The following is a 27006-nucleotide window of genomic DNA, read 5'->3' on the forward strand; positions in this document are numbered from 1 at the left end:
TTGCTAATAATTGTTTTGTAACAGCACTGGAAGTTTATGCTTGCACCACGGAACCATGACGACAATCACTTGTTTTGTAAAGAAGGGATTTAAGGAGAGATATTTCAGTTCTAACCAGAAATTTAAATTCTGAAGCTATTACAATTAGTAAAGTTAATGGCATTTTTCAAATGAAAAGAAAAATTAATCTTGAGACAGACAAAAGGTACAGGAGGGTCCACAGGGAAAAAGAGAGTTATATGAGCATCCACTTGTTCTGTTAAGGCGTTTTCCCCTGTTTAAATGATTTCTTGCAAATCACATGTCAAATATCAATACTACACAGATTTTAAAAATGAGGTGTTTAGATAAAAATTTACTGTAAACAAAGTGACTCTTGCCAGAAGAGCTAAAACTATATTTCAGCTTTCAGAAAGCTGTGACGATGCTAATCAAACCTATAGGCCAGGTTTACAAGTTTGCTTCTCAAACTCTCGTGTGTGTAGGAATCACTGGTCAAAGCACAGCTTGCTGGGCCCAGCCCCAGAGATCCTGACTCATTACATCTGGATGGAGCCTGAGCATTTGTATTTTTTAATAAGCTCGCAGGTGATGTGGACCATCACCTACCAGTGTTTAGGCCCCCTTCTGAGTGCACCTATCACCTGATCACTAGGCATTCAGAGAAGAAAAGCAGAGTTCAAATTATACTTCCAAGAGCATCTGATCTTTCTCCTTGATATAATCATAGCTTTGAAATTGTAAAAGTGACAGTGCCAATAAGTTTCAAAGTCTCGGATGCTTTACTCTTTCACCAGTAGCTGATCAACAAGCAAACCAAAATGATGGCTCAGAAGCAACAATGGGGTAGATATACATTTCAAGAGGTCCGTTCAATGTCAAACAACACTTCCTCTAAGGAACCCAGGAAAACACTCTGACAACCGACAGATGTCTTTAATAAAACACATAAGTCTGACAGGACCAGCCTCCCAGAGCTGAAAGTCATATATCCCCTTACTGCACATACGAAGAACCTGCCACTCCCATCTCATCTCCTTTAGAAGAAGAGAAGTTAAGCTGTGTAGCTATTTATTGAGCTGTGTCTAGAAAATCTTGGTCTCCTGGTGGTGGCATTTTGTATGGAAGGAAGGAAGGAAGGGCGAAAGGGAGAGAGAGGAAGGAAGGGAGAAAGAGAGAGAGGGGGGGTGGGTAGGGAGGGAGGAAGGAAAGAAAGAAAGAGAGAAAGAAAGAAAGGACACAGAATATGCAAAAATAGTGAAGTTTGTTAAATTCTTCAAATTGAAGTTACCACCTAGCAGTTTATTATTGTAGCCTTGGAACCAAAGAAAATACGTGTCCCTGGCCTGTTAATACCTGATGAACTGACTAAATTACTTACATGTGATGGTACCATTGGAGATGTCTTAGTGAGAACTTGGTGATTCAACCTCACTTTTAAAAGGTATTAGTTGGAGGCTATGAGTTTGAGGAGGGTGTCGTGGCAGCGGATCTGAGGGAACTGTCTGTACCTTCCTCTCAGTTTTGCTGTGAATCTAGAACTGCTCGAGGAAATAAAGTCTATTAATAAAATCTTTTAAAGGTATCAGTTTAAATATAAAAGTGACTAATGTATGTAACTTCACTTTCCCAGCAAATCATGACTTTGAAAAAACTGTCCTTTGCATGGGCCAAAAAGTTACTTAAATGAGGAGTCTGACATCCACATCTTACTCATAATGTGTACAATGTTATAAACGTTGAGAAAGGGGGGAACTCAGCTATAGCACTTACCCCATTGTTTTAAGCTTATTTACTCCCACATTCTCCCTAAATTTTGAGAGCTTGAGGCCAAAGACTGTTTCAGGAATTCCCCAGTTGCAGAATGCTAGCCTGGACTTCCAGAAAGTATTGCTTGAAAGAAAGGGGCCATTTAAAAAATATATGCTTGTGCCCAGCACCACCTGGCAATAAAGTAAGGTCCCAGAAGGCAACATCCTTGCTTTCCAAGATGTTCACAGTGAATACAGCCATACATGTGGTTTGACCACATACCCTCACAGACACCAGCAAAGGCACTCTTAATGCTGATGTGCCCTAGTCACTCACTCAACAAATGTACATTCTCATCTGCTTTACTTCACTCTCTTATGATCTTTGTGATTCAAAGTGCAGGCTCTGCAGCCAGATTGCCTGAGTTCAAATCTGAATGCTATGGCAACGGATAAGTTTCTAGACCTCAATTTCTTCTATAAAATGTAGGGAAGAATGGTACCTATCTGTATACGTGATTTATTGATATGTGATAAATTATTCCAAAATTTAGTAGTTAAAAACAACAGACATTTATTACCTCACAACTTCTTTCTGTTATCCAGTTGCAATTAACTTAACCTCCCAGCAGAGACCAAGCAGTTAGCCGGGGACACCTGAAGGCTTGCCTGGGGGGAGAGGAATATCTGCTTCCTGACTCACTCACCTGGCTGTTGGCTGGGCTCAATCCTTCTACACAAAGTTTCTTCACAATAGCTGGCTTTGCCCAGAGCCAGAGATGCGAAAGAGAATAAGAGAGCACCCAGGATAAAAGTCACAATTTTTTTTTTATAACTTGGAAGTGACACCCCGTCACTTCTGCAATATCCTATTTGTTAAAAATGAGTCACTAGGGCTTCCCTGGTGGCGCAGTGGTTGGGAGTCCGCCTGCCGATGCAGGGAACACGGGTTCGTGCCCCGGTCCGGGAGGATCCCACATGCCGCGGAGCGGCTGGGCCCGTGAGCCACGGCCACTGAGCCTGCGCGTCCGGAGCCTGTGCTCCGCAACTGGAGAGGCCACAACAGTGAGAGGCCCGCGTACCAAAAAAAAAAAAAAAAAAAGTCACTAAATCCTGTTCACACTCAAGGGCATAAAGGCCAGTAGACGGGGACTGTCTTAGAAGCTGCCTAGCACAGTCCTCCCTCTGATCGCCAATGATTCACCCCCTAGCGCATGGAAAATCCACTCACCCCCTTCCACGGCCCCCAAAAGTTTCATCCAATGACGGTATCAACGCAAGGCCAGAATCTTTTTACGTAAATCAAATCCAGGTGCAGATGACTCTCCTCAGATTTAGTTCCTGACTGCATCTCTTCAAATGTAGATCCTAGACTTGCAAAACTAAAGAGAAAAGTTCTCTTCCCCACATACACCCAAAATGCAGTGGATGAGATACGGGTAGGATAACCATACATGTTCCTGTTCAAAGGGGGATAACGGGAGGTACAGAGGAGTCACTGGCCCATAGGAATTCTGAAATCAAGCCAGAAAAATGTCAAGAGCTCTCTGACTAGGTCTCAAGGCCTGAGAGTAATTCTCCGTGGCTCTCAGCTCTGCCCTTTGGGCTTCGGGCTCTACACTCTAAGTCATCTTTCCTTTCATTAATGAAAGGTAGCATATGTTTGCAGCTGAACAGCTCTCCCAGGCTGCTTCCTGCCAGTAGAATTCTGAGGGTCCAAAGGCCTTTCTTCATTCTGCCCTCTGTTCACCTCAGTTCAAGCTTTCATGTTTCTTCATATATAGCTGTTACGAGACCCCAGTAAGTCTCCTGTGAATCTACTTGAGTTCCCCCCATAAGGCAAAAGTCACACCGACAAATCTCTTCCAAATTAGTCCTTTTCCACCTTGGGCTGTTAAGGAGATGGCTGAGAGATAACAGCCTAAACTTCCCAGAGGCCCTGTGATTTAATTGAGAGGATGTGTGAGGTATACCCTTAATTTCTTCAAAGAGCCTTTTGTGTGGCTCAATAGTATTCTGAGGCACTACTTTTTATCTTTCTGAGGTCTTAACAGAAGGTTTACGGTCACTTCCTCAGCTTTGTCTTTATGTTTTTTGGACACTGCCTTGTTTTTGATCTTTGCTTAGAAAACATTTCTTAATTTTAGCATCATGTGCCATTTACAAAGAATAAGAATTCCCCATACCATCAAGTCCTGGTTCTTTTTTGTTTATTCCTCAATTTATCTCTCTCCTCTTAGTTTACTGTTATCAAGAAGAAGAAATGAGGCAGCATCTTCAACATTTTGCTTGTAAATCAGCCAGTTCCTTAGCCTCATTTTCTACTTTCTGCCCAACCACAGGCCACAGTGTCACTAAACTTTCTGCCACCAAATAATAAAGATGCCACTTACTCCAGGATTCTTCACTTTCCTGCAATTTCTCACCTACAGTGTCTGCAAAGTCTCAAATTCTATGAACAATGTATTCAAGGTATTTTAAGTTTTCATTAACATTCTCCTAAAAATTTTACAACCTTCCTAGCTTCTGCCCACTACCTGGATCCAGAACCACTCCCATATTTTATGTATTTCTTATGACAATACTCCCACTTCCAGGTAACACAATCTGCATTTAATTGATACCTAACAATTGATACCTAACAATTTACTCCAAAACTTAGTGACTTCAAACAACAAATCTTTGTTATCTCAGTTTCTGAGGGTCAGGAATCTGAATGCAACTTAGTTAGCTTCCTCTGTCTCAAGGTGTCTCAAAAGGTCTCAGTCAAGTTGTTGGCTGGGGCTTGGTCTCATGTGAAGGTTCAAGTGGGGTGAGGGAGGGATCTGTATTCTGGTCCACACAGAGGGTTAACTGGCAGGCTTCAGTTTCTTATTACATGGGCATCTCTACATGACATCTGGCTTCTCCCCTAGGGATCAATCAGAAGGAGAAGGAGAGATGGGAGGAGAGGGAAGAGAGAGGGGGAAAATAAAGAGAAGAGAGAGAGGGGGAAATAAATGGAGGGCAGAAGGAGAATGAGGAAAAGGATTGGGAGGGAGGGAGGGCACAAGAGCCTGAGAGAAAATCCAAGAAGAAATCACAGTCTTTTATAATCTAATCTCAGTAATATCATCATATTCTAAATAGTCTATATCCATGCCATATTCCATTAGAAGGAAATCACTATTTACTAGAAGGGAGTCCCTAAATACAGCCTATACTTAAGGAGGAAGGATCACACAAGGGCATGGAGGCCGGATGTAGGAATTATTGGGGACATTTTTTTTTAACATCTTCATTGGAGTATAATTTCTTTACAATGCTGTGTTACTTTCTGCTGTATAACAAAGTCAATCAGCTATATGTATACATATATCCCTATATCCCCTCGCTCTTGTGTGTCCCTCCCACCCTCCCTATCCCACCCCTCTAGGTGGTCACAGAGCACCGAGCTGATCTCCCTGTGCTATGCGGCTGCTTCCCACTAGCTGTCTATTTTACATTTGGTAGTGCATATATGTCCATGCCACTCTCTCACTTCATCCCAGCTTCCCCTCCCCGGCCCCACTGTGTCCTCAAGTCCAAATTATTGGGGACATTCTTAAAGGCTGCCTATCACACTATCCCACAGAGTCTTTATGAAGATTAACTGAGTTAAAACATGAAGAATGCTTAATACATTATATAACAAGTGCTATGTAAGTGGGCTTTTATTCATACTGTTACTATTATTATTATGATCACCTTGAGCAGGACTCAGCCAACTTATTCTGTAAAGGGCCAGTTAGTAAACATTTTAGACTTTGCAGACTACATACAGTCTCTGCTACATATTCTTCTTTGCATGTGTAGGTATTTTCACAATGCTTTAAAAAATACTAAACCTATCCTTAGCTCAAGAGCTATACAAAAAGAAGGTCACAGGCTGTATTTAGCCCATGGGCCATATTTTGCTGATTCCTGATACTAAGACATATTTTTGAGGGCAGCAAAGAGATTGATATTCCTTTTATCACAAAGAACGCCATGACTTGTGCACTGATCTGATACGTGTGATGCCATTTATCAAAGGGACATTACTTTACATGCCAGGAAAAGGCAGCCTGTTCCTGTGGAATGCCACAATTGTTCCTTGCCAATACAGCTTTAATGGGGGCAAGTAAAGAAACAGAATATAAACTAAGTTGGAATTCGGGAAGCTGGATATAATTACCTGAGTTGAAACCTAGCCATGGGGATGGGGGTGGGGTTATGCAACCTATTAGACTCAAGACAAAATTTGATCATGATTTCATGGTCAATAATAAAGACAGGGCTTCCAACAAAAAATGCTTGCAGCCCACCTCATTAGGCTTGTATGTGGCTTTGGTGTCATATCCAAGAGAAGAACAAGAGGTACCACAGGTAGGACTCCATGAGTTGTGGGAGAATTGAGCTCTAATTTCCTAGATGGTCAGTCTTATAAGGCCTAAATGTGATTCTTCCCAACTGGCTCCTCCAATGTAGGGGGATTACAAAATAAACTAGCAGCACTGAAACTGAGTAGCTATTAAAAGCAGGGTTTAGGAAAGCAGGATATTCCCTCTGCTGGATTTAAGAACACAGAGGTATGTTCAAAAAAAAAATACTTGCACTTTCAACCTATCATTCAAATAGGTAGAATGATATGTAGACTCATTCAAAATGAATACAAGGAGCTCTGCCATCTTTTAAACAATCACTACCACCTTATATCTTGTAGAGGTTTACCTTTGCAAAGAGCAACATTAACAAGGTATTGGGCTTGAATATCATTTGTAAACTGTAACTTGCTATAATAGAGATGGAAAATAGGTTTTATCTTTTGGGCCAAATCTGTTCTATTGGTAGTCACTACATAGGTCACAGTGTTGGAAGGGTTTCTGAGTCCATGCCTGTGCTTGACCAGAAAACGAGGAGATAAAGTACCATGACCCATTAGTAATGTCTTCCAGGAACAGGGCATGAGAGAGTAGAATAAGAGTATACATGCTAGGTATCTGCCATCCAACTAGTATGCAAATATGCAGGGTTATTATCTCCTCCAATGTATTCATATGTGATTCCTAGAAAAAATATCATTTCAGTCACAGATTCTACTACAAAGCCAGCTTCCACAGTTTGAGTATACTGATTTTAAACTTGACATAGAATACTGGTAATTTAAACTCAGAGATCACATTCTCCTGGCCATCCACCAATGTGAAATTAACTTTAACACCATAATTACCAACACAGATCATTAGGTCCTTTTTTTACATGGTAGCTTTATGGGATGTGGGGTAACCATCTTAGGGAGGCTTTAAAAATACAAACGAGTCTCTGACTTCTAGAATAATTTTATCCCAGAATTTTTATTCCATTCCTTAATTATTTACTATGTGCTTAGAGTTGGGAAAGGGGTCAAGGGTGGAAAGGAAGAAATAGAAAAAATACTGCACACATCGGATTCTCTTCAGTCCTGTATCTTGCAAATGTTTTGGGGGGACAATTATTTACTCACAGGGCACTTTGTTCCGTGATTCTATAAGTCTCATGAATATAATAGAGTTTATGACATGCCAAACCATACCATGCAGACCATCATCTTGCAGACGGAAGATTTATACAGGAAACTATGATAAGAATTACCTGTGACTACTGACTTCAATAGTAGGGGCTCATTGATGCAAAAGGTCAGAACAAGGACCAGAACTTTCTTCCCAGTCCACCTAAGGCTCTGTTAGCCTAGCTGGAAGCTGGGTACAGTTGTATTCACAGGAATAACAGTCCTGAATTCAGTGGTTCCTAATTCCATTTCTATTTCTACTAGAAAGATGAAGCAGCCATCAGAATGAATAGACAGACATTCACTGTACCTCCTCTGACTCCCTCTTATGTTACCTCATACCAGGAAAATTCCTGCCTGTTCAAATCCTTGAAGAATCTAGTAGATTACCTGTTTACCTGGCATATAAGTCTATGCAGAGGGGACTGGATCTGTCATAGTAGCTTAAAAAAAAAAAAAAAAAGCTAATCACTTAGCCACCATACTTTAAGAGACTGTGAGATTATGATGTTCCACAAAATACCTTAATCAGTGGTTCATGAGGTGGTAGTTCTCAATCATGCCCATCATTAGAATCTCTTGAGGAACTTTTGAAAAATACTGAGGCCCAGGTCCTCCCTCATCCCGAGATTCTGATTTGACTGATCTAGGGACACAGGCATTTCTGTTTTTTTAAGTCCTAGGTGTTTCTACCGAGTAGCCTGGGATGAGAAGCACTGGTCCTCTCCTGTGGGAAGGTTCTCAGAGTCAGGAAGCCCTCAGTTCTTATCCTGCTCCACAACTTAATTAGTACAGGATATTAGGAATATTACACTTTCTGAGACCATTTCATCAACTGTAAAATAGGAAAGCTACCCATCTAGTTAAGTCACAGTGAGGCTCACAGCAATGATGCATGTCAAGGGAGTGACATAGTCCTCCGAGCCACAGGCAGTTTGGAATAAATGGTGTTAAACAAAATATGCTGTAGCATCAAAATGTCCCTATGGTTACTCTCCAAGGTTTGGGTGACCCCAAGGCAGTGGTAGGAATAGGAGGAAAAGAAGGTTATTAATGGAAGCGAAAATTTAAATCAATTTCTATCAGCACATGAAATGAGAGCATCATCATCTAAATTCCCCACTTCCCTCTAGGAACTTTCATAGGCTGTTTATCATCCTTTGGTTAGATCCCTCCTGGCAAAGTTAGAGAGAGGGAGGGAGAGAGAGAGGGAGGGGGGGAGAGAGAGAAAGAGAGATTGAGAATATGAACACAGACACATCTGGGTTCCAACCCTAACTGCTCAGCTCATGGGCATGTGTCCTAGAGCACGCTTCTTCTTTTCTCCCCATCTCAGCCCCTTAAATCTGTAAAATGGGAACATTCATACCTGTCCCATGGGGATGTGGTGAGGATTATATTAACATTTCAGGGACTTCCCTGGTGGTCCAGCAGTTCGATACCTGGTCAGTGAACTAGAGCCTGCATGCTGCAACTAAAGATCCTGCATTCCACAACTAAGACCTGGCACAGGCAAATAAATAAATATGTTTTTTAAAAATTAATATTTCAGCATACTCTCTGCAGCACAGTAAAGATTCAGTGAATATGACTTCTGTTATTGATACGGTTTCCATTACCACTTACAGGCTGTTCCTGATGTCTACACTCTAGTCTAATTTTATCATGTTTTTCTTGATGCTCACCATACTTGAGTTTTATTCATTAAAAATATTAATAGAGAAGGGAAGGCCCTACAGAATGACTGTTTTACCACAAGCTCCATACACTCCTAGAAGTGACTCTGAAACACAGAGAAAATGGTTCTGATGTATTGGGGTGCATCAGCCAACATCATTCTGCATGATTCAGACCCAAGCTGTCAACAGCCTCCACTGCCTTGGCCTCCCTGCTATTCCTCAGCAAGCAATTCCCACTGATCCAACATGATCCTCCAGCATTAACAAGTTTGCTTTGAAACAGCAGTGAAAAGGATTTTACATGCAGAGATGGCTGTGTGAAGATCTCAGCCTGCATTTTCTGGGCCTTTCACACATACCCAGCTTGCATAAAAATTGTTGATTTTGAAGGTACAAGCCCTTAGTGAATTCATTTTTACCAGGCTGTTTCAATATTTTATTGCTGGAATAATTCTAGGTTCTGAATTCTCTCACCAGAGGATTTAAATAGATCCCCTTTAGGACATTCTGTGACTGAATAAGAACCACTGTTTGCTTATATTTCCTAAAGAACCAAGGCGTCCATTCCCAAATCATGCTTTGATGTGACTATAAATCCATTCCGTGAGGTTATTGAAACAGTACTAAATTTTCACATGGCTTTGGATTTCAGGTTCTGCCTGTGATTTGTTAGCACCATACCTTGCCAACGGAGCACTGGTCCTGCTTACAAGTTGCATCCTTAAACTCACTGTCAAGTGGTGGCACAAAGCCCTGCAGCCACAGGTCCTGGGGTTGCAGAGAGGCAACAGCATAAACAGGATGTGCAAAAGTGTATTTAATGGACCTCCTTATTTTCAGAATACGATCTTCAGTGCAGTTTTACCAACTGTGCTTTACCATGTCCTTGACGGATGGTAATGGTCAGTGGCATGAGAAAACTTTCTAGGGGTATGAGTTTCAAATGCTTGAGGAACACATACACCCCCACCCCCAGTTTCTCTATTTTCCCATAGTTACAGACTGATGAAAAGTGACCTTTCAAATATTGGCTTCTAATTTTTAACCATTTTGTATATGGAGAACTTCATCTGTTGAGTCCTATCTAGCAGCATCTCAGTAACTCTGCTCAAGTGGCAGATAAAAGAAGTTCTTCCACTAGAAATGAGTACTATGCTTTGTACAGCTATAATTAAATGCTTCCAACTCTTTTAATTAGAATAACAGAAGTAGGGAATTTTGCCAGGGGAAGTGTTATGGTCTGAATGTTGATGACCCCCAAAATTCATATGTTGAAATCCGAACCCCCTATATAATGGTATTAGGAGGTGAGGCCTTTAGGAGGTGATTAGGCCATAAAGGTGCAGCCCTCATGAATGGGATTAGTGCCCTTCTAAAAGAGACCCCGGTCCGGGAAGATCCCACATGCCGCGGAGCGGCTGGGCCCGTGAGCCATGGCCGCTGAGCCTGCGCGTCCGGAGCCTGTGCCCCGCAACGGGAGAGGCCACAACAGTGAGAGGCCCACATATCAAAAAAATAAAAAATAAAAAATAAAAAAAATTAAAAAAAAAATAAAAGAGACCCCAGAGAGCTCTCTGAGCCCTTCTGCCCTGTGATGACTCAGTGAGAAGGTGGCCATGTATGAACCAGGGCCCTCACCAGACACCAAATCTGCTGGGGCCTTGATCTTGGACTTCACAGATTCCAAAAATGTGAAAAGTCTGTGAAATAAATACCCAGTCTATGGTATTTTTGTTATAGCAGCCTAAATGGACTAAGACAGGAAATGAAAGAGACACCATTTGGTTCAACTCCATCATTTTTCAGATGGGAAAATAAAAGTTAAGTCATATAACTAAAGACATAATTGCTTGTGACACCAAAAGCAGGAACCGAAAAACCATTTTTTTTACTCAAGAATGTCCTCATTTAAGGTTTTAGAGTCCCTTTGATTTTGTTTGGTTGGTTGGTTGATTTTTGAATTGGCTCTTCACTCTTATAAAGCTCCTTCATTTAAAAGTCTACAGAATTATATTGCTCTGAAATTCTACTTAAACACTCAATACTGTACATACCTCCATCTCTCATGACATATACATATAAAACTATCAACCTTAGTCAGCCTATGCTCTGATGAACACATAGTTTTGAAATCTAGATATTCTTCGGACTGTTGAAAAAAGCATCTGATTTGGAGTCAGAAGACCTGGGCTGGAATCAAAGTTCTATCAGTCATTAGTTGAGAGCCCAAGGGAAGGTACTTCCATCTGAGGTTCAATTTCCTGAAAGGAAATCATCCTTCTTTACTTTATGGGCTTAGTGAAACTTTGAAATGGTACAATATATGTGAAAGTGCTGTGCAAGCTACATATAAAATGTTGCACATTAGCAATTATTACTTTGTTAATATCATTACTTCTGGTCATTCAATATGTACAACAGCAGGTGCTAAGGGGACAGGATGAATGGATCATGAAATAAAGTCCTTAAGGTACTTAGAATCTAAGGGTGAGACAAACAAGAAAACAGAACATCACAGAGTAATATGTGCTGAAATGATCACTGCTGTGTGAGGAAATGGTAGGGGAGGGAAGGAGCTATCTTGGACTAAGATAATTATCTTGGAATCCAAGTCCTAACTGTAAAGGTACCTATCTACAAATGCCATTTCAGAGTAAAATTTATGTTACGCACACTAACTGTCCTGTCGTTCTTTCTTCCCTTCTTTCCAGGCAAAGAAAACACAAGGTGGAGCAAGAAAAATGAAGCCCCTGCTTCATATTTATTCAATCAACTGTGGAAGATGCTACAGAGGATCAAAATATTCCAGACGTCTCTCAATATCATGGGAGAAGCCCGCGCCCCACAGTTTCCCTCCTAATACCCACCAATGATATCTGCAAAGGCTCTAGGTTTGGGTCTTTGCCCACCTGTCTCAGCATCCCTCAGGAAGCCGTGGCTATTCTCTTTCCTCATGCTTTTAAATTCCTCTGTTTGAAAGCAACCTTCACATATGAGACTTGGGCTCCAGGACAAGCCCAACCCAGGGAAATGGGCAAAGGAAAGTAGACTCCACTGACATGGGCTGGCCTCAGTGCTGCTTCCAGACCTACATCTAAAGCTTCATAAAAGAGAGATTTCAGTGACTCAGTTTGCTGATTGTTTGCCTAGAGGCCATGCCCTAAGCATGTTGCTGGTTCCAAGTTCTCCAGATGTTCTTGATCCTGTTTGGAATGCACATGCCAGAAACCCTGGAAAGCAGCAGAGTCTTCATAAAAGCTGTTCTGACTTGGTGGTCAGATGGGAGCCATCTGTTAGAAGGCACCACCCTCCTTACCAGCCACAAGGGCCTGTAGCTCAGAGTTCTTGGGGAGACCCTTCCATGGTGGGTTCTCTCCAACAAGCCAAGGAAAGATTTTGTGACTGTGGTCCCACAGAGAACACCTGCAATGTTTGGACCCTCGCCAGGGCAAACTGTTTCTTTCTCTAGAAAGGAACCTCCTTACCCAGACGGCTAAAGACCTCAATGGGTATTTTGGATTTCTCAGTGCTCGCACTGGGGATGTCTTCTTAGGAATGGCCCCTTTGTCTTAGAGGGAACACTCTGCCAAAGCTACATACCTAACCCTCTCTTCAACTGCTGGCCCCACCCTCATAATCCTAGGCTCCATTTTCCCGATGACTCATGTGTTGTGTTGTGTCATGGAAAATACACTGGGCTAAAAGTCAAGAGGTTGGCTTTGTGTTACTCACTTGTGTGAGCTTGGACAAGTCACAGAATCCCTTTTGGCCTCAGGTTTCCCATCTGTAAAATGAAAGAGGTAGGCTCAGTGACCTTACCACTCCTTTGAGCTCTAAAACACTGAATTTTAGATCTCTGCTCCCTATTTGATAGCTTCAATTAGGTCCTGGACTCAGTCTGGCAGGCTCAAGACGCATCTCGCAGAAGCGTCAAGAAGGGGAGAAGGCAGATTTCCAGAGCCAGTGACCTCATATAGACCTGCCTTCTCTAATTATGAGAATCGAAGTTCCAACAAGGGGGAGGGGGGCAGCTGCCTGCCATATATCGTCCTTCTCTTATGGGCACAAGAGTGACCTCCTCCACCCCTTTCAGGCGGTTAATATTCCGACCACCGGGTATAAGCATTGTGTGCCGATTCCACTCCCTGGCTCAGTAAGAGTTTATTTAAGTTGTTGAACATTTTTCTGTTAAAATGCATAGATAATATTTGACTGAGATGATTATCATTATCATGACAATAATTCAAACAGAATTGAACTATTATTTTTCATAAATAGTAGCTCTCAAATTACCTTCAACTTAATCTCATAGTTACGAAAGATCTTTTCTGACTTATATCTGTTTTGTCCCCAAATCACACATTAGTTCTCGGCTATCTATAAAGTCATGAGAACTTTTTAGCACTTTCATGTCATTTTGTGAATAATTTGTTCTCATTATGCTTCTTATCCACGTTTTTACCATTCATAAGATACCTGACACTGTCTTAAAATTTTTTATAGTTTTCATTCCACACATGCTTCATGTCTTTGATAATCTGACTACCTTTAGAAGTTATAAAATAATCTAAACAAATGTGGTACACCAAAGTAACTATATATGAAGATATAATGATCACATAAAATTCACAAGCAAAATTAACTGCGCATTATACGTATAGCATATAAACTTGAAAGGACTTGGATACATTGCAAAGCAGTGTTTGGATTTCATAATTATGTAAAGAATACCCTTAGGTCTAGGATTATGCTGAGCAAATGGAACAAACCTAGGTCTAGGAGTCCCGTTTGGCTAAACTAGCCCTCCACCCACTCTGTTGGGGCTGTGCATGTTTCCTGGGTTGAGAAAGCAGAGAAGCAGCACTGCAGATACTCATAGGTTTCCTCTTCCCCAGCGTCTCATGAAATTGACAGCTATCCCTCAGCAGATGTTATGTTTTGGCTTCAGAACCTATTCACTGAGTTCACTATTAATCTCTCCCAGTTTGGGCTCTGAAGGAAACCAGTACAGGTCCTTACAATCTGACAAAAGTATTTTATAGAATTAGACTACTGGTTGTTTAATCCTTTATTTGCGTGTGTTCCTTTTCCATAAAATGATTTTCCCTGGTATTTCATGTTCTAGTAACAATCTCTCCAGACTTTAAAGCATATCATATAATGTATATATAAATAATTATATACATGCGTGTGTGTGTGTGTGTGTGTGTGTGTGTAGTCAGAAAACTTTCTTTCTGCTTATATGCTGTTATCCCTCTAGTTTTCTGGCAATTTTTCTACATAAGGCTCAGAGCTAATCCTTAATGTATACTTTAAGTATCTGCCTTAACGATTGTGTTAATTCTCAGAGCTGCCCGAGCTTCATCTGAGAAACTTGGCAAACTGTGGGACAGAATTTGAAAAACAGGCTAGTGTACAGTGACTGGTGGTCAAAACTGCCCCCTAGGGTAATTCAACCACACACAGTATCAATTGTGGAATGAGAAATAGAATTATTCTTACTTTGAGTTTAAATTTCCCATATAACTGATGCATAGGTTAGAAGTTTCTTTTGAAGATTTTAAAGTTAAGAACACGGAATGTTTATATTTTCTCTTCCTTGATTTATTTTTTAAATGTTCCATGAAGGAAAATAGTGTATTGAAAGAAAATTGACATGTTTGTATTGAGCACCTCTATCTGCAAGGCTGGATTCTAAGAACAAGCAGATTTGTTTGGTGACCATTTGCTTTATGTTCGTAAGGGCCATTAAGTTAGAATATTTTGCTTTGAACTTTAACTTCATCTTACACACTGCTGTTCAACCCCATTTCTGATGCTACTAGCTTTAGTGGCTAGTTATATTCTCAGCCACTTGGAAATCTAAAATTCATTTTCTGAACTGTTCTCATCAAATAAAATCAACAGACCTAGAGTTGGATAATTTTGTTTAAATAAAGCAATAGTCTGAAAACCAGAGTGAAGGAATTTCTCGTATACACCATGACGCTAAGTTCTTTGCTATAAAGAATCTCTTGTAACTAATTCACTCAAACAGAAAATGGTAATAAAGTTTTTACCAACTGACTCTTTGCCAGGCATCATGCAAAGTACTCGGAGTACAACAGTCTCCAAGACAGAGATGGGTAAATAAGCGATCACAATGCAGTGTGTTAAGATTTATGTTAGGTAGACCAGACAAAGGACTGATAAGCCAGCTTTGTGGAGTGCAGATAAAGAGCCTCCTGAAGGTGGTGGTAGAAACACTGAATTGTAAAGGAAGAGGGAAGAGGTAGATGAAGGGAAGAGGAGGAAGAATATTCTGAGCATCAGTGCAAAGTAGAGGAGGAAGAATGGAGAGAGGAATGAATGAGGGGATTGCAAGGGTGAACTGGCTGAGGGAATGAACCCGGTGACATGATTAAGGGCATGAGCGACTAAATGAATGATGCTTTCATGGCCCCTGGACTGGAGATCTCTAGGGGAGAGTAAACAGCAAGAGGCATGAAGCTTGGGACAGTCATTAGTGCTGCTCACCGATATCCAGTCCCCCTCGCCCTCTGGACACACCAGAGGGTTGTCTTGTCCTCCTGGCTCTCTTGACATTGGATGAGGCCATGCTGCTAGTTGTGGCCACGAGTTGTCACTTCCAGGCTAGAGCACCTAACTGTTGAGGTGGGACCTGCCAGAGCCCTTTTTCCCTCTGGCAAAACCACCAGCAACATTCAAGATGCCCAGGTAGCTGGAGTCCCTGAGTAGATGACTGTGAGCGAATACCCACTGCTGACCTGAGTTGTTCTTGGTGCCTGAGGCATCTGAGAGCTGGGGTTGCTGACATCATGGAATAGGCGTAAATAAAATGAAGTGCGTCCTACCTTATTCAGGATGAGAGTAACAGATAAGAGTTGTATCATGTAGGGCCCCCCGGCCTTGCTGAGGAGTTTGTGTCTCATGCTGAGAGCACTGGGAGTCCTTTAAAGGGATATAAGGAGGGTTTTGATCAGATTTGCATGTTAATATTGATCACTCTGACTGCAAAGTACAGAATGGACTCGAGGGGACAACATGAAAATCTCAAATTCCAGAACAGCAAAGACTTATTTACCCACTTCATCCACTAGTTAAACATCTCTTCTAGTCCTATTTTCAAAGTGTTGAGACAGCAGTAACTTGCCTCAGAAAAGTTGAAAAGCTCTATGGAGACACCTAAAAATCTTCTAAAAATACGTTAAAATCTCATGTCTAATGTAACCTCAATATCTCACAATGAAGTGAAATTACCAATCCAGTTTTACTGCATCTTCTTAATCTTTTTGATAAAAGCAAAATATCCTTCTTTGAATTTTAAGGTAAAGAATGAGGGGTTATTTCTTTGAAATCTGATTACTTTAGATTCTGTGTAAGATGGTTGGAGGCCAAATTATTATGGAAAGAGCAAATAAACTGAGCCAGCATACTTCATAATTTTCCTTCATTAGCAATTTTTGCAGGCTTCACTGAATTTAATGAAAGAAGTGCCATGTAAATCAAGCCTATCCTCCCAGGGGAAACACTTTTTTTAATTCTCCTGGACCTAAGTACAGTTGAGTGTGTCAACATTCAAATATCAGAACATTTAGCTTAAACAAACTCCTCTCTGGTTCCCCCTTCACTTCTGTGAATGTGTTTAAGGCTTTAGTACCATAATCCTCCCCAATGCCAGAGCTCCCTATGCAGTGGTTGCAATGGCTAATGGTATCAATCATAGACTCTTAGGCCTATCTAATCCACCAGCTTCATTTTACAAATACGGTGACCAAGGTGGCAAATCATACTGGAGATATCTTCAGGAAATCTGGAAGAGGAAAATGTCTTAGTCCTTCCACATTTACTCTGAGATTATACTAATCCACCATCTGGTTTTGCTTTTTACTACAGATCAGGTTAATGGATTTGGTAGTATGACACCTGAAAAGGTAGAATTCTAACTTAATAATTAAAAACATGAAACTTCAAAATTGTAAATTATCTAACATATATTAACAAATAGTAAAGCCATTTTTTTTCTGGTCTAATTCATGGCTGGTTATCAGTGAAAACCATCAAAAGTGGCATTTTCCAAACTGGGTTCCATGGAACACCAGTGTCCCCTGAGGTTTTACTGCCATTTGCAGGGAAAAGGGGTTCTAGGATCAGATGAGTCTCAGGAGCAAGACTTAATGTTAAAGACTTCATCTTTAGTGTTGATTCTGATCTCCCCCTCAAAGGAAATGCTTGGCAAGATTAATCTTAATCTCACATCTCCAAAAAGTTAGCATTTAAAGCTTTATTAAATAGTTGAAAATGAGGAATTTCTCTGTTTTTAATTTCTTTTTTCTATCACTTAAAGAAATAGGGTTTTTTTCCATTAAATCCAGGTGTATAGGAGCACATGACAGTGTCCTATTTATAGCAAACCTAGACAAATGTTCTAATGATTCAAAGAGTAAACCAAAGCAAATTACATAGTCTTTATCGCTGTTCAAGATAAAGTAAGTTCTGAATCTACCATTCACTTAGTGCTTAAGTCCTAAATGAGGTAGTTATAATGTTGTCATCGCAATACAAGCACACAGCTAAGAAAAGAGTTAACATAATCACAGACTTTGCTTCTGGCCATTAAAACCGGTATAATGTGAGAGATGGGGGGAGCCTTAGGTCAGCCCAAGCCCCTTGCCTTATAGATGAAGGAACTGAGGCCAACAGAGGCTATGGGATATATCCAAGGTCCTTTTAATATGCAGCAGTAACTTGGTTTTACATTTGCATTTGTCCAATTTTTTATTCATCATTTATTGATATTCCAAACATCTTCTGAGTTCCAGGCTTAACTGAGTTCAGCTAAGCAATGAAAACACAAAGACGAACACAAAAAAGTCCTGCCTCAGAGGCTCATGATTCAGTGCTGTGTTGGAACGAGCTGCTACCAGCCCAGAAGGGCCAATTGTTAAATTCTCAAGAATTTTGTGAGCCAATTATTAAACATAGCCATGATTAAAAATTAAATTATATAAACTGACAATTAAATAAATTATTTGGAAATTAACGGTAACAAGTACTCAAAACACAGCACTTTCTAATTATCTAACTGCATTTGTATGTTCTTAATGTTATTTACATCTAGCGTATGTGTACAGTGGAAAATCTAGATAATGGAGCCTTCTGGCACATCTCTTTCCAAGTCTACACTCAATGATATCACATGGGTAGTTTGAAATGAGGGGAGCGTTTACACAATGGAAATTGGCATATGCTGCAAATTAGTGACATTTTTCCCTCAGAGATGGCTATTCAACATTTACCACCTCACCACTGCATTCAACTAATATACATATGGGGTGCACTTTACTGTAGTGTGTACTTTACAGAAGGACTAGGAATCTACATATGCATGATCTCATACACTCTTCCAAATAAGTCTGTGAGACAGATTTTATGACTCATAAAAGACAGCACTATGCAAAACTAACTATAATACAAAAAAGTCCTAAGGTCACAAGATGGACAGAGCAGGAAGCAATGAATTCTGCATGGCAGCTGAGACAGTACAAGAGGGGGTTTGATCTGGATTTCTAAGGATGACGTGATACACTGAAGATCCAAGGAAACTAAATACCATTTGGCTTCCATTATATTTCTGTCATTATGCTTCTTATACTTATACTCCAAATACCTACCACTCACTTGTTGAGTGACCATGAAACCCTTTCACCAAAAAGATTTGGTATTATTTAAAGGCGAAGACCTACGTGGTTTATAATTTAAATAGCCATCTGTATGTAATAGGTTATTTTTTCCTTGAAACCAAGGGAGATAGGGTAGTACAATGGAAAGCACAGAGGCTAAGGGACCAGAATGGTTGAAGCTGGGTTCTAGATGGGGTTGGCACTAAGTTGTGTGTCCTTGGCCAAGTCACTTACTCTCCCTGCACTTCTTTTTTCTTCATCTATGAAATGAAAGCAAAATCTGCTGTATTGAAGATAAAATATGAGAACGTACATAAAGCACTGGCTCACAATGGGTACTCAATGGATGCTGCTTCTCATCCACCGGTCCCTTCTGCAGCAATGGTCTACCTTTCCCACCAACTTCTCTAGTGAGCTGCGTGGGCCTTTGAGGTGTTCTCCAGGTCTAGCTGGTCACTCTTGCAGGTGTGCTTGTCTTTGCCTGGATATCTCTTCCCCTTCAGGCATCAGTTAAGCATCTCGTCCCCTGAGAAGCTATCCATGATACACGATAAACTTGATTAGGTGCTCTAGCACTTTGCCTTGTTAGAGTGTACCCTTCCATCAGAACACAGGTTAAACATGTGTCATCCCTTACTTACTTGTCCGTATGCACCATGAGGTCAAAAGTTTTACGCCTATCTTACTTGCCCTTATATATGAAGGGCCCAGCCCAGGGCTTAGCACACGGTAGGTAATTTAATTTTTTTTGCTACGGTAAATGAATGATTTTATTAGATCTTTTTAGACAGTTGGTTACATCTGTACCTCTCTTCACTTATTTAGCACCCACGTTTCTATTTAATTTTCCTCCTTCGGTCAATGCTTTTTTTGTTTCAATGATTCTTCTTCTACACACTACAGTAAAGTGCACCCCATATGTATATTAGTTGAATGCAGTGGTGAGGTGGTAAATGTTGAATAGCCATCTCTGAGGGGAAAATGTCGTTAATTTGCAGCATCTGCCAATTTCCATTGCGTAAACGCTCCCCTCATTTCAAACTGCCCATGTGATATCATTGAGTGTAGACTTGGGAAGAGATGTGCCAGAGAGCTCCATTATCTAGATTTTCTAAACTAGATGATACTAGTTTCCCACATTTTCCAAGAAAATACAGGTACTAAGTTCTTATCCTTAGTTATACCATGTAACCCATCAGAGGCACCATTCTACAGCCCCTATGAGATGCATGGACATTAATTTCCTAGATAGAGGGGATGTCAAAGAATCCTAGGCTTCCAGGTTAGTAAATTTGGCTTTATATTGGCATCTATTCTATGGGTTTGAGATAACTGAGTATAATAGAAACCTTCTGTGGGGTGTATGTACAGTTTACCTCCGTGCATGTTTCTGCACTCTTAGGCATGTGGCAGTTCACATGCTCTGCCCTCCTCTTCATTTTGTGTCTGCATCTGCTCTGTGTTTAGAGGGGTCCACACCCATGTGTCAGGCTGGCCATAGGCTATCTGTGTGATTCCCGTTACTACTTAGAGAAGAAGCTTCCAGTTTGCACCCCATGGAAGCAACCAAAGGTCTGAAACACAGCCCTTTCCCTCCCCTCTTCCTTTCACACCTCTCATTCTCATCCTTCCCTTCAAATTCCCTGTTTAACGTTTCTGATCCTTAGGGTTTTTTCCCCCTCTCTCCAAATCCTTCCCATACTGTAAAATCATTTCATTTGTATATAAAACCCTTTAATTCCTAGTTGAAATAAAACATTTCCTCAGCAGTTGAACGAAAACTATCCTTCTTTCAAATATCAGTGAATTTAAGGTTCCCTTATGAACCCTTCCTTTGGTATATGAGTGATTACATTACCACTCATTATAAGAAATATTTTCTTTTTAGGTGTCCAAATATTGACATTCTGCAGCTTAATTGTTTTAAAAATACTATTGGAATTCTTCTTTTAATCTTTAATGTTTGACTCTTTAAGGCCATGAAGTGGGAACACATTTCGAATGTAAAACCTAAGTGTCTTTAAATTAAATAAAACCTGACCCCAAAGAACCTCATTTCTAAATACGGAAAATCTGCTTTTTATATATGTTTTCTTTCATATGGTAAAGCTGGATTGCACAGAAGGCCCATTCTGTCTCCTAATCCTGTTATGAAGAACAAGGGTAGTTTGAAATATTCGGGATGTTGGTGCTTATGTACATCTGTCTGCCACACCACGACACATCAAAGAAAGGTCATAATGTTATACAACATTTGGAACTGAGATTCCCCTCAGATTTGCTACAAGGGCAGAAACAGAGTCAGACTTTTATCATCAAGCATCCATACAACAATCCAAATGGTAAGTCTTTGGGTGTTTCCAAAGTACCGAATCGTAAGGCAATAAAACAATTCTCCAAGCTGATGAGAAAGCAATGCAGACATGTAGGTAGAGCGTGCACAAATGTGCAGCATCTTTGGACCTGGCCAGTACAAATTTCGTTCACTACATTCACAGAAATGAATGAATGCAATACTCGCACTCATGATGGTATCCTCTCTCTCTCAAGTATCTGTGACCTCCATCATGTACTTGTAGAACAGTCTTTGGTGAATCAAACTGCTATTTACTTCCATGCTTCTTCACAAACATCCAGACCGTCAGGAGCTGGGGCTTGAGCAGTGGGTCACAAAGGCAGGACAAAAAGCTGGCTGGCTAGACCCAAGGATGAGCCTGGAAGCTAATGGTCAAGATGAACTCACGGAGTATGTGATGTGAAGCCATTCAGAGTATGGATAAACACGTACTAAAGGTCAAAGCTAGGCAGTCAGTCAGATGTCACAGTGTAATGCCCAGTGGATAGAATGTGGAGACACAAGGAATCTGGGTTGTAGTCCAACCCTGCCACTTGCTAGTTACCTGGCTCGGGATAAATCGTTTAACCCTTCTGCATTTTGAGGCCCTCCCTTATAAAACAGAGATAACAATATATACTGAAGAGTGCTGTTTTGGCTCTTGAATAAAAATTAAACACTAATAATAGTTACCACTTACGTGATCTTCACTGAAGGTTTTATATGAATTAATTTAATCTCCACAGTAACCCTATAAGGTAGATACTATTTTCAGCCCCAAGGTCACAAAGCTGATACAGTGTGTGGGTAGAGCTGGGGCTCATGGCTCTAGAGTCTACACACTCTAGTCTTAAACATGCGATGATGTATATTATGAAGTCACTCACTCATACTATGTTCATTATACTTATGCTAATAATAATAATAATAATGGATGGATACCACTACTAAGTACTTACTAGGTGTCAGGGACAATAGTCAGTGTTTCAAGTTTGCCACAACCATTTGAGGTAAGTTCTTTAATCTTTTCATGCTACAAATGGGAAAAGTGAGGCTCAGAGGAGTTAAGTAACTTTCCAAAGGTCATCAGCTTGATATTGCGGAACCAGAATTTGAACTCAGGTTTTCTTTTAATTCCAAAATATGTCTAGTTTCCTGTCAAGACTCTCCTTAATCTCCTCCCTCAGCACCCTCATCCTCCTACCCACAGATTCCCATATACTGACACCTATTCTCATGTCCTGATCTCCAGTATCAGAGGATAAGCCATCTATTTAAGGCCAACATTCCTTCTTGTTTCTCTGATCCTTAAGCTTCACTCTCCCCCTCAATTTTCTCCTCTCTAACTTCCTGTCTTCCTTTCTTGACTTCATCCTTTTAGTGTAGAACTCTCTCAGCTACAACCCTCTGCACAGCAGCCTCCACTTCCTGTCAACCTCCTCAGGCCCGATTCTCTCCTCCATCACTACCATCTGGTTTCGGCCTGCCCTGCTCCACTCAGACTGCTCTTTCCCTGCTCGCCTCTGGCTTCCTACCTACCACAACCAGCGGGTGTTTTCCACTCCCCATCCTACTGGCCTCTCTACTGTGTAGATGTTGATGGTGCCCAGGCCCAATACCTCCAGTCACCACTCCTTCAAATCCTTTCTCCACACAATCTCCACAGCTCTTTTTACACCCGTCATCCTGCCTCTCCTCCTGTTATTCCCTCTTTCAGGAATACCCTTCCCACCATTGCACCACTCCGTCTACCACAGACAATTTCTTTGTAAATTCCAGATGAGGTGGTTGTTTTTTTTTTCCTGGAAACTTCCTCAGGATCAGCCCATCCTTAGCTGAGGTGTACCTTCTCAGTGTCTCCATACTAGTAGCTTTCTGTATTTTCTTAAAATTACCTCTTCCTGCCATAGATACCACTGACTATAAGCTCCTCAAGGACAACTACTGTCTTATCTTGGACCAGTTCCAGTCTCTTATTTACACATTGGGACAAGATAGTGTAATCGGGCCACAATTCATATGCTTTGGCAGTTGTATCCCTTCATCTTTCAATAGGGTCCATTTCTCCCGTATATGTCATGATATGTGTACAGCATCCCTCTTTAAACCCATTATTACAAATTCACATTCAGTTCTATCACTTTTATCATATGAGTTTCCTTTTAATAAATGCTCATTTTCCTTTATTTGTCCTTCTATTCTAAAAACCAGCATGCTGGCTGCCTGGCATATTGTAGGCTATAATGGCTAGCCTTTGTTTTTGCCTCACTGGTACCCATTTTCCTTCTCCTAGCAGTAGCATCTTGAGACTAACCCTCCCCCACTAGATGCAGTCCTAGTGAGTCTGTCAATCCAGATTTCCCACCCTTCTCAGGTCTACGGATGGGGTTGTATCCCAAGCCAATCACACAGTCACTCCCTGGAATTTAAATTTTGAGAAAAGTGATACAGAGGCTGAGGGTGGTTAAACCTGATTCATTCCAGAAGCGATTTTTCTTTAGCCTTTGTCACCTGGATTCTCCCGAACTGCTCTGGCCTATGTCATCTCCAAAACAAGATCCTTAAACTTTTCTACCCATTTTACGGGTCACCTTGTATCTTTCCCATACATTCCTTCTCAGTTCAAAGTAACCAAAGTCTGTTTCTGTTGCTTACAAACAACCAACACTAAGTGATGCATAGGTAGTCAACAAACGTTGCCTGAATGAATAATGAGTGAAAGTGTGAATCAAAGGGATGTTTTTCCCAAGTTAAAAAAGACATATAAATTCCTAGAAGTATGAAGGTTTGGAAGCAAGTACGCTACAAAGAAAGATGATGAACACAGGAAGACCCCTGGGGCAGCAAGAAAGAAGATCTAAGCTGTGGAAGCCAAAGGGACTTGGCTCAGAGGAGAGGCACCCTTCCCCTTCCTCTGGTTCTGGTCCTAGGAGAGAAAGGTTAAGCTAAAGAAAAAGAGCAGATGAGGCTGGTCAGTCTGGAAGACCTTGATTTTTATTTGAGAATGAGATAATTATGCGAGGGAAGGGATATAAGGGGTTTTTAGGAGACAGAAAAACTATCTAAAGTGGTTGTCTGGGGAGGACACCAAGCAATCAAAGATGATGAGGATCGCTGGGCAGCTTGAAGGCAAGTATCAATATATCCTAATATGAAAGCATCAGTGGTAAATCTTTCCTATTGCAAGTATAACAACGATCTACAATGGCTAACAAAAATCCTAGTAATAACTAGTAAAAGTATTCTTTGAGGAAAATAAAACTATTCTCAGTGTATTTTTTAGAGAGGTATCATTATTTGCAGCTAACCTATCAGATCCTACAGAAATAAACTTTGCCTGTCACCTCTGTTACAAGAGACTTATTAACCAGTTCTAGTCTCTGGTCCCAACATAATGAAAGGACAGCAAGACTTAGCCATAATTTACATTTTAGATAGCTTCAGGAAAATGATGAAAGGATTGCTTCTCCTAGCTTAATGTTATGTATACAGTATGTGTATTGTCTTTGTGCTCACTAGTACAGTCACATATTCAAATCTAGTTCTTTTATCATTTTTTTTTCTTTCTAGGGGTATTCAGTCAATGTTACGTTTCTTTCTTTTTTTTTTTTTCCCCATTATACAGAATAAAGATGCTATGCAAGGAACAAAAAAGAGGCAGAATGTTTTCCCGAAAGACAGGGCTTTTCAGATGTGCTCTGTAATTTGTCATCCAGAGGAAAGAGTGTATCATCACTGCTTTAAAAAAAAATAAATGAATTACATCGGCTTGATGCACAGCAGGCTCACAGATTTCACGGAGCCTTTGTATTGAACATATGCTTGCTTTCTGTTGTCTCTTCACATATTATTCTAGGCATCCAGGAGATAAAACAGGCAGGAAAGCAGCAGACGTCACAGCAAATAGCTTGATAGGTCACTTCACTTGTAAGACACAAAGTCAGAAACCCACCTCCCAGACAGGAAATTAAATACTTATAAAGAACCCACCAACCCATGCCACAGTCTGACTTCCTAAGACTTTCTTCCTCATTACCACTTCCTTTTCCAAAGCATTTCCTTCCCCAGATGACCTGGTAATATCAGATGATTATTAAAAGAAAAAAGATGTTTAGCTAAACATACCCTGATGTTACGGAAATCACATGTAAATCTTCACAGCATGCAGAAGATACTTCCTTCTCTTCTCTCCAGAAAAGCCTCTCAATTAATATAGCTTTATCTGTGAGTATTACCGTTCCTACATCTTCCTTGGCATCACGGACCAGAAGCCTGGGGTTATTTTGCTAACAAGCCACTCAGGTTTCTTCAATCTTCCCCCTGTGTGCTTGGCTCTGCGCCCAACCTTATCATTTCTGTACACATGAATGCTAACCATATTATTTTTATCTTTTGTCACTTTTACTGTTTTATTTTTCAGTACTATGCCCTGCCTTCTGTGGAGACATTGGTTGCCATTAATAAATGGCACGGTACTCGAATTTGCACAAGTATAGGTATGTACGGACATACGTTTGTAAGCATATGTGCATATAGCAAATACATATTCTTCAAATATATGTCTGCTTCCACTTATTGGGTTAAATTGACCTTTTTTTAGCTTGTTAAGAACAGAAAGGCTTGAACTACGTGAGAGGCCCAAGTGGTCCGATTTTTATTAATGGAGGATGGCACAATTTTTATTAATGGTGAATAGTATTTTTATTTTTGTGAACAGAAAATACAGTGGTGCCAGTCATTCCAGCTAACATGAAGACAGAGCTGTCAGCATGGCATTTTCAGCGAGGGGCAGTATTTGGTGGCAGCAGCTAATTTGGAGCATCAGGATCTCAAAGACAAGAGATCTGGAATGAAAGATGGATTTTCCACAGGTGTCCATCTTTATGAAAAGTCTGTTTTCTTAAAATAATACTACCCACCAGTTGTGAAATGCTAGCATATATTATACCATGTATTACATGGATGATCTTCAAAAGACCCCTGGAAGGTAAGTATTAGCACTTTTTAAAAAAATTTCCTCGAACAATTTCTATGTAGTCAGGACCAGAATCTCAGTGAGTGGTAATAAATATCAAAGTGCAGGATGGTTGAGAAAAGCAAAGTAGAAAGCCCAAATCCAATATGATTATTGATCAACACTGAACTGCTTTCATCGTCTCTATGCTAATTCCATATACATACTGGCATTTTCATTACATAAGTACATTGACATTTTCAGATGACGAAATATACTAAGCAATTCAAAATGGCCATCTTTGGAGAATAGCAGGTAAATGAAAATGCAGTAAAAGGCACAGAACAGAAAATGCAGTGAATTCTTATAATCAGTACTAGTACTTTTTTTTCCGTGTAGAACAGTCATGTGTTAACACAAGAGCCAGCACTTGTTTACAAAGCTCGGTGACACACAGGCATCCCTGTGCTGAGGACTCTGCTGAGAAACATTTTTCTTTTCAAATAGATACTTGTCTTTAAAAAAAGTAGAGCCATTTACACAGAATTAACAAGTAATAAACATTACCAACAGATGTGTAAATAAGATTCCCAATGAATCAATTTCCTGGCTAAAGTATTGAAGAGGGACAAACGTTCTCAATTCTAATATGACACATATGTATTCCCTCACTCATCTATGACACAATAACTCTTCATCACAACCAATGTCAGTCCATTCTTTATTCAACAAGATATTTGGGCCCTATAAAATTGTAACAAACAGCCTAATTTGTTACAGTTAATATCAAAATGCAAGAAAGTGCCCTTAAGCCCAGACCTCACATTCTAATTGGGGAACCTATTTTTAGACCCATTGGCTTGATTTAATTGTCTTCTTAGACTGGGTGCAAGTTTCAGCTTGACGCTAAACTGATTGGGATAAATCCAACTCTGTATGCTACTTTGCAACACGCATACTAAAGGCTAATGGCACCAGTGGAATGCAGAATTGCCATGAGACACTATCAAAGGGTCAATTTTTAGGCAAAATGCCTGCTCAAATGAAAGCTTGTGT

The 27006-nt window shown here is 40.5% G+C and overlaps 1 protein-coding gene across 4 annotated transcripts in view; it reads right to left on the reverse strand.

Annotated features, from left to right (window-relative positions):
* Positions 1-27006, reverse strand: part of ADAMTSL1 (ADAMTS like 1) — a 1019582-nt gene that overhangs the window by 915752 nt on the left and 76824 nt on the right. The window contains exon 2 of one of the 4 annotated variants that reach the window (XM_067041439.1): positions 15833-15929. The exons of the other annotated variants lie outside the window; for them this stretch is intronic. Coding sequence (XP_066897540.1) covers positions 15833-15910 — 78 coding nt within the window. The 5' untranslated portion in view covers positions 15911-15929. The remainder of the gene's footprint in view (positions 1-15832; positions 15930-27006) is intronic. 4 annotated transcript variants of the gene reach the window in all.

This window comes from Kogia breviceps, chromosome 8 (assembly GCF_026419965.1).
Source record: "Kogia breviceps isolate mKogBre1 chromosome 8, mKogBre1 haplotype 1, whole genome shotgun sequence".
NCBI lineage: Eukaryota > Metazoa > Chordata > Mammalia > Artiodactyla > Physeteridae > Kogia > Kogia breviceps.